An 18,381-nucleotide genomic window follows, 5' to 3' on the forward strand; every position below is an offset into this window, starting at 1 on the left:
CTGCTCCACATTTGGCTTCCAATGCTTCATTTTGGAAGATTAAAAGCTAAAGAATATTCACATTGTTAATTCTTAAAGAAATTTTCTTATAATAAACTGATAAAGGGTCTCTCTCTTAGTACTTTCTAAGGGTACTGCAGGCTTCACCTGAATCTCAGGCAGAAAAACTGCATAATAACAGTTTTGTTGTTGACAGTAGCAAGTTAAGATAACTGTTGTTTTATTTCACTGTGCAAATCAAATCAGCTTTTGATGCATCTTTGAATGATGCTGAAAATCATGTACAGTAATTACGGCTGCACAATGTATATAATCCAAGAGCCAAATATATCCTTTGGTACCGTTAAAATTCTAACATTGTAAGTTAAACATGATTTAGAGAACCAGTCAAAGGCATTTCAAATTTCTCTAAAATCTTTTATACTTCTTACCTATTGACAAATAATTTCACAAAACATATAAATTGTTCAAATTTTTGTTTTTCAAAACAGAATTTTGTTACATATTGCACCAATGTAACTTCTTGTGTGCAAAAATCTAGCCCCTGTAAGAAATGAATTTTTTAACACTTCAGTTTCATAGCAACAACTGTTCATAAAATATTTCAATTTTCCATCAAATCAGTAATTAAGTTTGCTTAAGTGCCCTGATTACATTTGAGCAATAAACCATTTTTTGCAAAAGTAGACAACCATGAAGATCAGTTTGAAACTCATTTTGTCCTCTTCCTGTGTCTGCCTAGGAAATTTTCAACAAAAATCTGTTGTAGAATTTCTAGAGTGTCTTCTTTTCACTCCACTCAAACATTTGATCAAAAATATTACAAAAAATAAACAATTTCGTGTGCATGCTTGTGGTTCCATTATATACGTCTGAGGTGGTATAAGGATAATTATCGTCCCCAACAAAATACTGATGATAGCGGACATTAAGAATAACATAATATTAATTAGTTCAGCACATCCGAATCTGTGGCTAATACCATCAGAAACAAAAGGTATAATGACAGTAATAGTAAATGTTAACATGGGTTTCAATAGAGACAAGGGGGATGGATTTCTGTAGTGTGTTGACACAGTGTTCTCATTTCCAAAATGATTACCACTCTGTAACAGAAGGTGTGCTAATTTGAGATGTCCTAGCAGATTAAAACTGTGTGCCAGAGAGCTGCTTGTTGAAGAGGTGCTGGGTAAAGTAAAATTGTGGGGATAGATCCTGATTCATACCTAAATGGATTACGGTTGAGCATTCCCCAAGAAAATCTAAGATTTTGGTCTCGAGTCCGTCTGGCATGCAGTTTGTTTGCTGGGAAGTTTCAATGTCTTTTTCTGTAACATCAGTTCCATTACTTTTAATGCCACATGCTCCTTCTTTCATTGTTGTCAAATGATTCAGCTAGTTACAGGTAGTCACAAAGGACTTTACATGTTTGGAATGATACAGAAATTTATTGAAATAACTTATGGAATTGGTAGAGGTAATTTTGTAGCAAATGACCTCAAGTGTGATTCATGTAGTGCATCATTACCCCATTCTGCCACTAGGAGCACCAATGTATTGCAGTTAAAATGAATACTTTCACTTGTGCAGAGTGTGCCTGCTGTGCGTTTTGGTGTCACGAAACACTCTCTGCTACATCATCAATGAAAATGACTCAGCTGAGATGGTTGACCACTAGCAAGACAGTGCACATCATTACCTCTCATAATTTCTAAGTTTGCTCGATGATCGTTTGCTAGGTAAACGGATTGGCTGTGAAAGACCAGTCACATGGCCATCTCGCTTCCCAGACTTGACACCACTGGATTTGTTTCAGTGGTATTTTATTAAAGACTGTGTGTTCTGCCCCTGTCAAACGATTTTGCTGACCTGAAAAAGGGAATCGGGGTTTGCTGTTGCAGAAGTCAAGCTTGCTTTGCTGCAACAAGTGTGGGAATTAATTGGTTACCGGTGGGACATATGTCGCATCACAAATGGTGGTCACATTGAACCAGAATGACACTTGATACTACTGGAGGTTGTTTTCATCAAAATAACACATCTACAGATTCTATCAGTTATGTTAATAAGTTTCTATATCATTCCAAAGTTGTAGAGTTCTTTTTGACTACCATATAATGTCACTTATGCGTAAGTGACTAACTCTTTGCTGTACCAGTCAAATGTTTTCAGCTTTAGGTTATTGTTAATCGATCCACATGTACAGAGTACAGTTTGCGTAGAATTTTAAGATTTTAGACGACTGTGTCGGCTTTGTCGGCAGGTGTGCCACAAGATAAACAGCATCTGCTGCCACATCCTCAACACGACCTTCCAGCGACTGCAGGGCCAGATGCTAGTGCGCTTCCAGAGCATAAAGTCAAGGATGCCGCGCCGCGAGTCGGCGCGCCGCAACCACCCACTGGCGTGCGAATCTGACATTGTGGAGACACTGCACATGCGGCTGACTCTGCTGCAGATGACATTCGGCAAACACATAGAGCGCAAGCACTGCTGCTTCTTTGCTGGCGAGGTCAGTCGCTCAGGTTATGTAAATAGGTAAAAATTGACAGTATCTTGAAAGCTGAATGGCTTTGCCTGTAATGATATTGAAAGTAGAGTACTTACCCAAGGCCAGAGTAAAGTCTGCTGATGCTGTTTTCTGCAGGAAAATATTGTTTCTTAATTCTTCAAATGTTGTTAAATGTGCTTTCACCCTCGTAGTACAGAGGCAGGGTAGGTTACTTTGTGCTCTCCTTTTGAAAATACTGCAGCCTAATTAGTTAATTTAAAATTTTGAATTAATTCTTTTACAAAGTTCATAAATGTTTTAAGTTTTTGATTAAACTGAGCTCAGTAATTTAAATTGTCTGTAACTTTCCATAATGAATGTTATTCAGTATTTTGGTTTTCAGGACCCTACTTACACGTAAAAATCTCATTAAAAGTATGTTGTAAGTAAAAGTAAACAAAATGAACAAATTTGCCTCTCTAAAAATCTGTTGTGGTGTTCATGAAGCTTGAATTATGTATTATGAAAATTCATTGATATGCATGTGTAGTAAAATATATTTTAAGGTTCTGGGCCTTACATGCAGATCATTGCTTCTTTAAAAAGTTTAATGTGTCAGTAGCAATTAATGAAATCTCTTTAGGGTAGGCATAAAGCACATCACCCCTTCAGTAATGGAAATTACATTGGTATTGGTAGGATTAATAAACAAATGCTACATATGTTGCCAAATTACAGAATTGAGCATCTTGGGGGTGTCATGTTATAAATATGTGAGCTTAACATAGTGGTATACACATATTGAGCCAGTAGTGAAGAACTGCATTGTAGAACTTAGATTTGTTGGAAGAAAACCACTTGTAACATCTAGTGTGACCTGTTGATAAACACTGCTCCAGCATTAGAGGCTCAGATAAAGTTTGTAGGTGGAAGACATTACAGGAATTAAGAGTTGCAAGTGTGACTTGTTCTTTAGCACTGCTAGTGAGTTTGGGATCCGTACCAGGTCGAAGCAAGTCAGAGGCGGACAGCTAGATTTATTACTGGTAGGTTCGAACAACACGTAAGTGTTGCAGAGATGCTTAGGGAACTCAATTGGGAATCCATGGAGGGAAGGCAACATTCTTTTCAAGAAACACTATTGAGAAAATTTAGGGGCTGGCATTTGTAGCTGACTGCTGAACCATTCTACTGCCACTAACATACTTTGTGCTTAAAGACCACGAAGGTAAGATACGAGAATTAGGGCTCATATGGAGGCATACCTACAGTTAGCTGCATAAATATTTAGTCAGATCTTCATAAGATTTCAAAGTGATGTAGCAGTTTGCAACTTACTTTAAATGTTCAGAAATATAAAATTTTGCACTTCACAAAATAAAAGAACATATCCTATGGCTGTAATGTCAATGAGTCATTGTTGGAATCAGCCAACTTGTACAAATACCTGGGTGTAACACTTCGTTACACTTCGGTTTATTTGTAGAACACCGGGAAGTGCAATCAGTCAACAAAGCAACTTACAAATCACTCATGTGGTCAGTTCTAGAATATTGCTCCAAGTGTGTGGGACTTGTATCAGATAGGACTAACAGGGATATTGAACATGGACAGTACAAATGGTCACAGGTTTGTTTAATCCGTGGGCGAGTGTCGCAGAGATACTGAACGAACTTAACTGGTACTCTCTTCAAGATTGGCATAAACTGTTCTGAGAAAGTCTGTTAATGAAGTTCAAGAACTGCCTTTAAATGATTACACTAGAAATATACAACCACACCCTATGTACCAGTCTCATAGGCATTCAGACACTCATTCTTCGCGTGCCCCATATGTAAATGGAACAGGAAGAAACCCTAACAACTGTTACAAAGGGACATACCCTCTGCCGTGCACATTACGGTGACTTTGAGTATACATTTAGATATCTCAAAACTGCCTCTCTAGTAGCCTTCCATTTCCTGAAGCCAAAGTGATTATCTAACATGTCTTCAAACTTCTTTTCTATTCTTTTGTGTATCATTCTTGTCAGCAACTGCATGATCTGTTAAGATGTGCAATAATTCTTGCTGTTATCTGCCTTTGCTATCTGATGAATAAGTGGATGATACGTCTCTGGAAGTCTGATGGCTCATCTCAAGACTAAAGAGACTCTACAAACCAACCCATCATGTCAAATAAATTAGAAATGTTAGAGGGCAGGAATTTCTCATTACAGGTATCAACAAATGTCATCAGAGAGATTCTCAAATTATAATGTGGCTCTACTGAATTTCATCTGTTTAATCAGAACCTGTTGCCCTAGAAGTATGGATCCATAATTGAAGCAATATGCACCTTTGTGTATAGGTCTCACTTAGCCAGTTTGTTAGTTGGAGTACTCAATAAGATGGAACAATGTGACCCAAGTTGCTGTGCAAAGACTGAAGTCTTGGGCGAAAAGAGCTGCTTTGATTATTTCATTCTGAATAGAATTTTAGCAGGGAATAAGACTTGTTCGAAATATGATAAAAATAGTTTCACTGTATATAGTGATCAAGAGACCCTTAACCAAAAAAATCATTTCTAAGATTGATTACAATGTTCATCAGAATTGTTTGTAAAATTTATCTCATAAGTTGTTGTATTCTTTTTGCTTAAAGTGTCGAAACAAAATATACCTATATGTTCCACTTTTAGGAAAAAATCAGACCGGTCTTATGGTATAGCAACTGTGTGAAAAGATCGATTGCACTGTCTGTTGTGGAGTAGCCCCCTTTTGTATAACAAAACATTAACAAATACAGAACTTACAATATCTATTCTGTACTTTCCTAACTGTAACAAAACTTATTGAAACACAATTGAGATTTGCTTAAAAAGTAAAGAGGGAAAGATCCTACATGGGAAGAGAGATCCTGTGTAGGCTTTATGGAAAACAGGATACAACAGCTTATAATTCTCTCACTTATGCACAATATAGAACTTCTAAAAAGTTGAGAATTTGGCCACTTGTAAGCCACTTTGGAATGGGATCATTGTCATTTGATTGAAAATTTTGTAGAGTTGATTAGATGCTAGAAGTGTTCTCAGTTTGCAGCTTTATTCTGAAACTTTTAATGTTTTAAAATCCTTCCTTGTTCCATCTAGTCATTCAATGGTGTTATTAATTTGGTCCAAAATTTTCTTCAAAGGAGAGGTTCCTAAAAGACTTTTTGAAGCCATCTTGTACAGTGATGTAGGTGGAGGTCCCACGTATGATGTCCTGGCAGGCCCTTGTTTGAGTAATAAACGGGGGGGAAAATCTACAGAATTTTGTGTGATGCTCTACAGCTTTAAGCAGTGAATGTTATACAGGCCAGTTACGTATTGTAATGGTTGAGGTACGGTCCTCACAGGCCATGCTTTGAATTTTTTTCTTTATCAAAATGTCTGATCATTATTTTTATTCAGTTTAGTGGTTTAAATGTAATTTTTCATTTCTATTCCTTTCTCATGTTATTTTTATCATATTAACTTTTCATTTGCTCTCACCTTTCTACCTATTATTTTTTTCCCCACTTGGAGTCTTTGTTTATGTAAATTAAATTATTGTTATGTATGAACTTCAGTTGAATTTCTTGTTCATGTTTTTGCATTTTTTATTTCTATTCTTTAGTTTACTTTGATTTCATTCTACTTACACCCCTTCTTTCATTTATATTTTTATGTTTGTTGTTTTGTACATAGTGCAATAACAATTTGTTTCATGTTAGTCCGGCAATTACCATCCAAAAAATATTACCTTCTAATGAAAAATACATTTTTGAAACCATTGCGTGGGCAATACAAATAGATTATTTCGTTTTTTGCTTGTTACCAATAGATCAAAATTTTCAAATGTTTAAATATTATAATAAATAAATAAATAAAACTGAGTTCACATGCATAAAGATTGGTAGGAACAAAAAATTAGAACAGTTCAAAAAGTGGACACAATGATTAAAATGTGACAGAGGAATAGAAATATTACATCATTTAAACCAGTAATTTTGTATAAATAAAAATATAAATGTTGCTATAAAATCATGAATCTCAGAAAGTTCTTCACTGATTGCTTTGAAATTTTTTCACATGGCATTCAATTGTGCGCATTGTTATGTACCCGCTGTAGTGCCATATATAATACATAAAAATATATGTAATGTATAAAAGGAAATATTGTTCGATTGGGTACTTCAGGATCAACTACTTAGTCATCAAACTGGCTCCTCTTCCAGTCTTTCTTGTGTTAATATACACATTTATTTTCTTCTTTCACATCTTTTTACAGTGTTGCAGCTGTTGTTTCTTGTCTTAATTTTGACACCTCTGGGCATTATGTGTAGTCTTAGCAATAAATTTTCATGCCAGAGTATTTATTGTTTGTTGCAGATAACTTTGGAATCGTGTACTTTTTGCTGCAGCAATTGTGCGTAGTAAGAGTTGGACGTTGATGTTACAGATTCTGGACGAGGTGTATCGGATCCTGCACTACATAAGTGTGACTCCTGTCATGGCACGGCCGTACAAGGTGACCGACGAGCTCTTCGACCTGTCGACTATGGCCATGGAGTATTTCAAGGAGTTTATAGAGCCGAAACTGCCAGAAATCAACTACTTCAATGCGAACTTCCTCGACTTTGCCTCGGCCTACAACAGTGAGTGGGAGGGTGCAAAGAGTGTGTACTCTTTCTGCTACAAGGCATTCTGCCAGGACAAGAGTAAATAATCCCTGTTGGCTGGTTACTTAGAGTGTAAACAGCTGCAGCAAGGTTTTTTGCTGTTGGCACTCTGGACAGACAAAAATTTTGTGTGTGTGTGTGTGTGTGTGTGTGTGTGTGTGTGTGTGTGTGTGTGTGTGTTTTTCGTGTAGTGAGCATTGAGTAGGACTTGTACAGATGAATTAAGAGTGACATGTACTAAATTTCAAAACCCAAAATCCTTTCATACAGGGTGGCACACAAAATGATCCAACATTTGTTTCTGCTCTAATTTTGTAGGTTATTGGTTGTTATTGTGTGTTCTGTTGGCAGAAGAGAGAGTAGCTCAAGATTACTTTTTTATTTCTGACTGCATTGTTTCTCATTCCAAGATGTCTGATAAAGTAAGACTGATAGTTGACGAGTGTTTCGAAATGGTTATTTTTTCATGAAACTGAAAGCGTGGTGCTTTGAAACTGAAAGTGTGTTGCTTTCACTGAGACAGTTACGTGCACATTATAAACCTGATGGTCACCCTCATTTACTATGAGGGGGGATCAAATATAAATGGGATTTTCGTTCCTGAACATCAACAGTTGGTAGGAATGACACTGCACTTATGCTATGCTTAGGTGGGACCGTTAGAAGTGAGGAGAGCATGCTGTTAGATATTTCCCGCCGTTTCATCAGTATTGCTCACAATGTCTGAGCAACAAGTATACCCCCTCCATTGCGCAATGCATAATTATCAAATTTCTTGCTCGTGAAGGAGTTACAGTGGCAGAAATTTGCCAAAGATTGACTGCACAGTTTGGTGATAAAACATTATCAAGGACACATGTTTTTGTTTGGCATAAAAAGTTCAAGGAAGGACAAGAAAGTGTGGAAAATCAGCAACACGATCGTCGTCCTCAGACCAGCATTACAGACAAAAACATTCATGCAGTTAGACATTGATGACGATAGACGGGCTAGAGTATCAGAAATGGCACTAAAAAGTCAGAATCAGTTATGGGAGCTGTTAAGCAATCATCATAAATGACCTACAGTTCCATAAAGTGTGTTCCAGATGGGTCCCTAAACTTTTGACTGAAAATGTGAAGTTGAGACATTTGGAGGTCTGTGGCTTACAGAGAGGTTTGCGGAAGAAAATAATGCATTTTTGAGTCGGAGCATCACCTTTGACGAAACATGGGTCCACCACTACACTCCAGAATCCAAACAAGCCAGTAGGGAGTGGCGGAGGAAAGGAAAGGCAGTACCAGTGAAAGCCAAGACTCTAGTGTCTGCTGGCAAGATTCTTTCAACCTTTTTTTTTTTTTTTTTTTTTAATCGGCTAGGCATTTTGCTGATTTATTTTTTGCATGAACGATGCACAATCAATGCTGCTTACTACTGCGAACTGTTGAAAAATAAGAGAGTTGCATAACACTGCAAAAGACAAGACCGATCAATTTGACAGGTCATCCTCCTCGACGACGATGTGCGACCCCGTACTGCAGCTCTGTCTGCAAGCTACAGGAAATGCATGGGACTACACTTGATCCTCCTCCTTACATCCCAGACTTATCGCCCTGCCATTTCCATTTATTTGGACTGCTTAAAGAATCTCTAGGAGGGCGACCATTTGAAGATGACGAGAGTGGATTTTCTTCATGTGCATCTGTCTGGTAACACGACCCAGTTCTTTTTGTGATGAGGGCATGAGAAAGCTGCCCATACACTGGGACAAATGCATTCTCAAAGCAGGAGACTATGTGGAAAAATAAATTATAATTACCTTGAGTTTTTAATAAATGAATTTACAAAAAAGTAAAATCCCGTTCACATTTGATCTGCCCTCATACATAGACTTTACAAAACCTTTAATTGTTATGGTTCAGTTTTTGAGAGGAAGCATGAATGTCCTGCCAGTGATGGTTTTCCACAGAATGTCAAAGCTGTGAGAGCAGTGTTACTGAAGAAGCCCAAGCAAATCAACTAGGAAAACGACAGCACAGTTTGGATTTTCTAGACAATGTGTACACCAAATTTTAAAAATTGATTTGCATTTGTATCCGTACAAGATAAATGTCACTTAAATTAGTGAAGGACAAAAAAACATCGATGAATTGGTTTTCAGATGAGACATCTTGCTTTGATGACGTTAATAAAGAAATTGTACAGTTTCAGGCTTCCGGGTATCCAGATATGCTTCATGCAAAGCTGCATCGCACTCGGCCTTATTATATGGACCACTCTCAAGTCGTGGGGTAATATGGCCATTCTTTCTTGAACACACAGTAAACATTATGCTGTGTAGTAATTTTGTTCCTCAGACTTTTTTCAAAGGGGTTTATATTACAAAATCAGTGGTTCATGCAGGATGGAGCCAAACCACACACAGCTAAAGTTGCCACAGACATCGTGTGCATGAAACATTTAAAGCAAATGCATTTCATACAGGTATCGTAATCATTTCATTTGGGGACAAAACTCTCCCCCAGACAGTCCTGATTTGAACCCTCCACCCCATCCCCCCCACCCTTTTTTATTTTTATTTTTTTAAGCGGTGGTTTAAAAGAAAGATTTTTGCTAAACATCCTCATACAGTGATGGAACTGAGAGTGCTGACAGTTGAGGTGGACAAAGAACACAAGGAAAGAGGTGCTACTTCCAGACTTGAAAGATATTAAAGTAAACCGCGTAGAACAAAGGACCTACGAAACCAATGCAGTTAGTCAGCACATTCTCAGATATTATGGCAAGAAAATGTGCCCCACAAAAGGGAAGTTGCTAATTTCTTTAAAAGAATGTGAACTTTTCTCAGGGGGTTAAAAAGTATAGGCTTCTGCTTCAAAAGGTAGACAGACAAACTGCTACTTGAAGCATCTCATGTAATTGCAGCACATAGTATTTTCTTGTACGTAATTGTAGGAAATGATATATGTTTAATTATGTGGTTAAATGAAACCTAGGTAAACACTGGAGAAGTAGTTGATAAATGCCACACAGGTGGCACTTCAAATAGCAGCAGTCGTCAGCCAGTGGGAAGAAGATCCCGATTAATTGTAGTCATGCAGATTGTTCAAACAGTTTTGTGCATGAAGGACTTCAGTTCTTCGATTGAGAAAAACCTGTGACTGCAATGAGAATATGGATCACCTGTGATTTCTGTAGTAGTTTCAAAATTTGTTGCTAGAGTTTAATGTTAGTGTTCTTAATAAATAATGTATGTTACCATTCTCTGATATTAGACAAAGCTCCAAAAGCTAGTGACCACAAAGAAATTAATGTGCAGTCGTTATAGGTGACACGTTGCTGTGGACATTAGCATGAAAAACTTCTGCTTTAGTCACTTGTGAAAATGGTAATTAAGTTACTGCATTATCACTGCCATTTTAACCCAACTGAATTGGTTTGGAGAGGTGTCAGGGCCTGCATTCGAAATAAGTCCTTTACAGTAACAGGAAGGCTGCTATTTGCAGGTCTTGTTAATGTAGATACCACCTCATGGAGGAACAAAGTAGACAATGTTGGCAAGCTTATTAGAGGAGCACAAATGAGGCGGAATTATAAATTTGTGTGAGCAGTTAATGTGGTGGCAGTGGTTTTGATGCCAATTCCAGTTATAGTGTAGGAGAATTGAATTGAGCTGCACCACTGACATCATAAATTGGTGAGTGCAAATGTATACAGATTTAATTCTTTCTCACTGCAACTGAGTAGGATAAGCACCTTTTTCTTTATTTTGTTCTGAGATTGTGGATAGTGTGTTCTTTTGTATGTATAGGTTTACATTATTAGACAGCATTTTATATGCACCTGTTATGGTAACAATTCAGAGCAACATCCCATAGACATTTTCATTAACTTCACATGCTGTTTATCTCCCAGTTTCATATACTATCTAATGATTTTTCTCCATAGTTATCTCTGTTAGAAAAATGTTCTTTGTTGTACCTATGTATACATTATTGTGCAGTGGCTTACATAAACATTGGTTGTAGCCTCCATTCAAGAAACATACTTCAGAGCTATCGGCTATGGGCGAATGTGGTGGCAGTTATTGCAGCCTTGCAATCACAGTATAGCCAACTACACACGAACTGTCAAGTAACGTGTTTCAGTGGCCCAAGTATATGTTCTGAACACATTGTATCTTACATTTATGTATATAGACTTTTTTTTTTACAGAGGCAAATGTTGGATCATTTCATGTGTCACCCTGTATATCAAAATGGGGACATATTAATAAGAAATGATGTTTGTGGTGACATGTAGTTCTTATTCAGGTTCCTAAAGAAAGTAGTAAGACATCAGACTTGTTTTGAGATGATAGTGGTTAAAATTCTCACTGACCATCTAGATTTTGTGATTTTCCACTTATGGCAAATGCTGCGTTACTTTCCTTCACCATCTTTCCACATTCAAAAATATATGTACCACCTACATCAGGGACTTGAACTCCAACAAAATTTTGGAGATGGTTCAGATATATTTTCTAGGTATTTTCATATAAGGAACCTACGGTCTCCGTTGGCTCATCAGTGTCATGTCTCTTGTGTGGGAGGCACAGGTTGCATTCTGCCAATCCCATGAGACCTGGCGCTCCAACGAACCCCTGATATTGCGAAATATTTACCACAGCACTTCCTGCTTGCACTGTGTTTTTGTCAGCCTGCTGTGTTATGTGAAGGCTGTATCATGAACTATTTCCAAATGAGATGCATCTCAGGAATTCAGTCTGTATCACAGAATACAGACCCCTGTTTTTTTGTATCACATCTATTCTTTTTCATGGTAGAGGTTGACCTATTTGAGACTTTTCAAAGAATTAAAAACTATTTGTTATTTGTGGCAGTATGGGCAAAATTTTCCGCTAGTTGGCAACACTATTTCGTGCGGGCTTCAGCCTCCACAACAGGTGGTCGTGCACATCATCGGTGGCTGCTGTTAGAGATGGACACGCTAGTGCCCTCTCACGCCAAGTGTGAGGTGCCAGTGGTTATCCACTTTTATTAATGTGGAGAAGATACGCCCAATTCAAATTCATCATAGGCCATCTGTGGTGGAGTGATCAACTAGTGTAACGATAGGAAATGGAGTGCTGAGTTCTTGAGTGGTAGAACCAGTGTGCAAATTGAGGATGGAAGGGGAAGGTGGTCTTAAATTGATGATGCATTGTTGGAGAAACTTAGGCTAAACTTCATGAAGATTGCAGCCTGACAGTCCAGGACCTTGCAGTTTTGATTGTAGAAGTTGGCGGAAAATCAGTGCTCCAAACCATTTTTGTGAGGAAATTGTTGTACGTGAAGGTGTGCACTTGAGGGATGCTGAAAACATTGACAGAGGAGAATCATGTGAAGGGTACTCAGAAATTTTTGGGCCATTTCAAAAGGTAGACAAAGAGTTTTTGAACCTGATTATTACAGCTGGCAAAATGCCAGAGTGGGAAAGACAATGAATGACATGGCTCCATCTCAGTTAAAAATGTGTCCGAAAATTCTGTTAGGCAACCTCTGACAAGAAAATCATGTTCTGAGATTGAAAATTTCTACTTGCAAAATTTTTGCCAAAGGGAACACAATCATCACTGATTGTTATTGAGAACTATTTAAACTTCCAAGAGTGACACAAAACAAGTTCGTTGTGTGACAATGTCTGGCTCCATACAGCAGCTCTAAGCACCGCACTTCAGTATTCTTTAAAGTGGTATGTCAGTTGTCCGTCTTATAACCCGGACAGGGCACCCAGTGATACTCATTTCTTCCTTCACCTAAAGAAAGCTGTCTGGCAAATGCTTCTCAACTGATGAAGTCCAGGAAGTGATGTCAGGTTGGTTACGGACTGCAGCAAGAGGTTTTTTTTGAGAAGGGATCAGGGACCTCTTATCCCAAGTCGAGATATGTGTTGCACTTGCTGCAGATTACATGTAGCCATGTATGAACAATGCCGAGTACAAATTTTGTACAAATAAAAAACTAGGGGTAAGATAAATGATGCCTACAGGAAAATTAGAAAGACCTTTGGAGTAAAGAAAACCACTTGTATGAATATCAAGAGCTTAGATGGAAACCCAGTTCTAAGCGAAGAAGGGAAAGGTGGAAGGAGTGTATAGAGGGTATATACAAGGGCGATGTACTTGAGGACAATATTATGGAAATGGAAGAGGATGTAGATGTAGATGAAATGGGAGATAAGATACTGCGTGAAGAGTTTGACAGAGCACTGAAAGACCTGAGCCGAAACCAAGGTCCCGGAGGTAGAAAACATTCCATTAGAACTACTGATGGCCTTGGGAGGGCCAGTCCTGACATAACTCTACCATCTAGTGAGCAAGATGTATGAGACAGGCGAAATACCCTCAGACTTCAAGAAGAATATAATAATTCCAATCCCAAAGAAAGCAGGTGTTGACAGATGTGAAAATTACCAAACTATCAGTTTAATAAGTCACAGCTGCAAAATGCTAAGGCGAATTCTTTACAGACGAATGGAAAAACTGGTAGAAGCCGACCTCGGGGAAGATCAGTTTGGATTCTGTAGAAATGCTGGAACACGTGAGGCAATACTGACCTTAGGACTTATCTTAGAAGCTAGATTAAGGAAGGGCAAACCTACATTCCTAGCATTTGTAGACTTAGAGAAAGCTTTTGACAATGTTGACTGGAATACTCTCTTTCAAATTCTGAAGGTGGCAGGGGTAAAATACAGGGAGCAAAAGGCTATTTACAATTTGTACCGAAACCAGATGGCAGTTATAAGAGTCGAGGGACACGAAAGGGAAGCAGTGGTTGGGAAGGGAGTGAGACAGGGTTGTAGTCTCTCCCCAATGTTACTCAATCTGTATATTGAGCAATCAGTAAAGGAAACAAAAGAAAAATTTGGAGTAGGTATTAAAATCCATGGAGAAGAAATAAAAACTTTGAGGTTCACCGATGACATTGTAATTCTGTCAGAGACAGCAAAGGACTTGGAAGAGCAGTTGAATGGAATGGACAGTGTCTTGAAAGGAGGATATAAGATGAACATCAACAAAAGCGAAACAAGGGTAATGGAATGTAGTAGAGTTAGCTCGGGTGATGCTGAGGGAATTAGATTAGGAAATGAGACACTTAAAGTAGTAAATGAGTTTTGTTATTTGGGGAAGCAAAATAACTGATGATGTTCGAAGTAGAGAAGATATAAAATGTAGACTGGCAATGGCAAGGAAAGCATTCCTGAAGAACAGAAATTTGTTAACATCGAGTATAGATTTAAGTGTCTGGAAGTCATTTCTGAAAGTATTTGTATGGAGTTAGCCATGTATGGAAGTGAATCATGGACGATAAATAGTTTGGACAAGAAGAGAATAGAAGCTTTTGAAATGTGGTGCTGCAGAAGAATGCTGAAGATTAGATGGATAGATCACATAACTGATGAGGAGGTATTGAATAGGATTGGGGAGAAGAGAAGTTTGTGGCACAACTTGACTAGAAGAAGGGATTGGTTGGTAGGACATGTTCTGAGGCATCAAGGGATCACCAATTTAGTATTGGAGGGTAAAAATTGTAGAGGGAGACCAAGAGATGAATACACTAAGCAGATTCAGAAGGATGTAGGTTGCAGTTGGTACTGGGAGATGAAGAAGCTTGCACAGGATATAGTAGCATGGAGAGCTGCATCAAACCAGTCTCAGGACTGAAGACAACAGCAACAAAATTTTTGTACTATTTTTATGAAAAGGTCTTAGGTCTTAAATTTGTGGCAGCTCTCTCATGATATGTTTTACCATCACACACACACACACACACACACACACACACACACACACACACACACACACATACACACACACACACACACACAAAATCTTATTTACATCTTCTTGTAGAAAGTAGGAGGATCAGAAAAAATTAGTAAAATGTTCATTGCAAAAGTTTCTCGTAACTAAATCTTACAGGTGTTTAAGTCTATGCAGGATATTTGAAACCGTGTTCTGCGCCTCGTACTCCTGCCGAACCGTCAATCCTAAATTTTGAACAGACGTAGTAAGTATATAGTGGCAAATGAAAATTCGTGCCAGACACACACCTGAGCACATATTTCCTCGTTACTGCTAAGAGCCGCTTCACACATCTGGGCCCCGACTCAAATTATTGTTGTCACTGATGTTTCTTCATCCAAGTTCCAAACACTACTACCAGAGATTCTCCAATAGGACTTGAAAGTGAAATTGGGTCTGTGGAGGAGGGTGGATTACATTGCTGCAAGGGATGCATATGAAATTAGTGAAATGCATTTTAATTCAGTGCATTGACATGGTTTAATGAGATACAGTGTTTTTAAACTATGTATTCACGCTTTTGTCAACATATAAGAGATCACGAGACAGAAGTTTCTCACAAAGACATCCTCGTGTAGAACAGTCTCGGGTTACTTCATGCATCAAATCTGTGTAATATCATGAAAATTTGGCCCAATCCTCCATATTCTTCTTCAGGAGCGTCCAACAGGTTGCGATAAATCCGCATGTTATTAAGTCATATTGCCAGAGGCAGTGTCCATGTGTGCACTGGTGGTGCCAGCTTTCTCTTAGGAGTGTAAATAATTTGGCACAGTTCTGTTTCTCACTGTTGAGAGGTTGTTCCCACACTAGTTTTGCAGTGAGAATGCTGAAGTAATGGACCCGCTTTGAAGGAAATCCCACTTTTAAAAAATATTTTTCGGTCTCTGCAAAACTCCCATAAAAACTGTGCTATTGTTTCCCAGTTTTTAACGAATCCTGCTTTAAGTAAAAGACTGAATTTTAATTTGTAGAATGTGTTGCATTTAGTTCTTAAAAGTAGTTCTTATTCCGTTCCTAACATATTGTCGAGTTTCTGATGTACACTGTTGAGCCAAAACATTATGACGACCTGCTTAATAGCTTGTCAGCTACTTCGGAATGAAATGCATCTCTGATTCTACGTGTTGAGGGTACGATAGTTTGTTGGTAGGTTTGTGGAGGTATGTGGCATTAGATGTCTACACACAGGTCATCTAATTCGCATAAATAATGGGGTACTGATTTGCGTACACGGTGATGACACCAATAGTGAACCTGATGGGTTCCGTAGGATTTACATCAGGCAGATTGGGTCACAAAGACATAGACGTGAGTTCACTATAATGTTCCTCAAATAACTGTAGCACAGTTCTGGCTCAGAGACACGGTTGATTATACTCTTGAAACATATCGCCATGTAGAAGACACAGAGCCTGAAGAGGTGCAGGTGATTCGTAAGCCATCGGCGTGTCTCGGACTACTACCACAGATCCAGTGCAAGCACAGGAGACGATAATACTGCTCCCACAAACCTGCATCAGTGGCGTGCTCCACGTTTCGAGTCACCGTTCGCCTCAATAACGGCATTTGTGGGGATGACTGTCGACCTAGTGTAGCAAAAATATGACTTATTTAAAGAGCTGACAGGTTTCCATTGACCGACGGTAAAGTCCTGATGGTCTCATGCCCACATCTATCATAATCGTCAATGTCGTTGTCAGTGTGTGAACCTGTAAGGGTGATCTGGTGGGGAGATCCATGTTCAGCAACATACGATGTATGGTGCACTCCAAAACACTTGCGCATGCACCAGCATTGAGCGCTTTTGGCAGAGATGCCACAGATCACCATCTGTCTTACTTTACTGAGCAGATGAGCCTCTGAACCCCTCATTCAGTGAAGTCGTGGATGGACATCGAACCATTTAGCATCTAGTGGTAGTTTCAGTGCCCTCCTATTTCTTTTTGTAGAAGCTCATGACAATAGCACATGAAAATTGCAATTTTCGACGTGCTGTATTTAAATTTGGAGCAAATTATTGGTAAGTTCATAATTGAATACCTCTTACATCACGTAAATGTGCTTGAATTGATTCTGTCGCACTCCTTCCATGTACCTGGGCAAGACCCCCCATTGAAAGAAAATGTTTGAACCCCAGTGACACGTTAAGCAGGGGTTTGACTTTAAATTATAGCCCCGTTCGGGTTGCATTGATCACTCATTCCAATTTCCACTGCCTAATAAGAATCCAGAATGTAGATGAATGGGATAAAATTTTAGTGTCAGTCTATCCGAATTATCAGCAGTTGCCGGGCACAGTCTCACAAACACACAATAATGTTTCATGAAACTAAAGTTATCCCACACTTCTACATGCTGGGATTCTGTTGTTAAGCTGGCTTAATGGCAGATGTAGTCTTAGTTGTGTGTAGAAGGGAGCCATTGTCACAGAAGACAGAGAGAGATGTTCTCTGGCACCACCATTGGAGACATGAGTACAACATCTGGCAGATTGATGTAGTAAAATATGCATGCCAACCAATCAGAAGCTTTTTTTGTTAATGCATTAGGCCTGCCTTAGTCTTGTGCAACTGCATTTGGTACTTCCATAGTTTTGCTGGACTTCCACCTCTTACCTTGTGGAGTATATTGCCAAATTATAGTGGTAATTTTATCTACTCCATTCACAACAAATAGGATATCAATATTAGACTATTTTCTTCAATCTTTTCGCTTATATCAGATATTTTCAATTACTTTGTAATGTTTGTTTCTTTTATAATCTAATTTTTTGTATTCCACTTTGTACATGAGGAATTTCATCTCATTGGCCTGTAACCTTATTTTGAAAAAGGCAGACAGAAACCCATATGACAGACAGGATAAATGACGAGCTTTCTGTTAGCTGTTAATGGTTACCACAGTGGTCAGTTGTTACTTCAAGAGATTATGGTAGATTTTGTTGAAAATTCAAGATTTTACCCTGATTTCTAGTGATATTTAAATTGAGAATGTTTTATACAGTTAAAAGATCAGATTTAAAATCACACTTTCCTACCAGTTTTGTGGTGTAATGTACTTTGCTATAGTATATAACATTTCCATAAAATAAAATATGCTCACAAGTGTAAACAGCATAACATTCTGAAATCTTTCCTTCACACCCCACCCCACCCCACCCCACCCCCCTGAAACTTTATATCCAGAGTACACTCAGGCACCTTAAGAACAAACTTCGGAAGAAAATAGAATCAATTTCAGTGCTGATAGCAAAGTGTTTGGTCCCTAGAGAGTATGCAGTCCTGTATTTGTAGCTCGGCTGTCATGTTTTGGTTGAAGTGGTTGGCACAAGATATCAGCTTTACTTTGTGCAGCTTTGGATGAAAATGAATTTCTGTAGC

At 38.4% G+C, this 18,381-nt stretch overlaps 1 protein-coding gene across 2 annotated transcripts in view; it reads left to right on the plus strand.

The window, feature by feature from the left end:
- LOC126293651 (F-box only protein 28) overlaps positions 1-18,381 on the plus strand; it is an 86,119-nt gene that overhangs the window by 38,688 nt on the left and 29,050 nt on the right. Inside the window, exons 3-4 of one of the 2 annotated variants that reach the window (XM_049986933.1) lie at positions 2,264-2,512; positions 6,954-7,149. In XM_049986933.1, coding sequence (XP_049842890.1) covers positions 2,264-2,512; positions 6,954-7,149 — 445 coding nt within the window. Of the gene's footprint in view, positions 1-2,263; positions 2,513-6,953; positions 7,213-18,381 lie in introns of both variants that reach the window. The other variant, XM_049986932.1, reaches the window with a different exon arrangement.

The sequence above is a fragment of the Schistocerca gregaria genome, chromosome 10, assembly GCF_023897955.1.
Source record: "Schistocerca gregaria isolate iqSchGreg1 chromosome 10, iqSchGreg1.2, whole genome shotgun sequence".
In the NCBI taxonomy this organism is placed as follows: domain Eukaryota; kingdom Metazoa; phylum Arthropoda; class Insecta; order Orthoptera; family Acrididae; genus Schistocerca; species Schistocerca gregaria.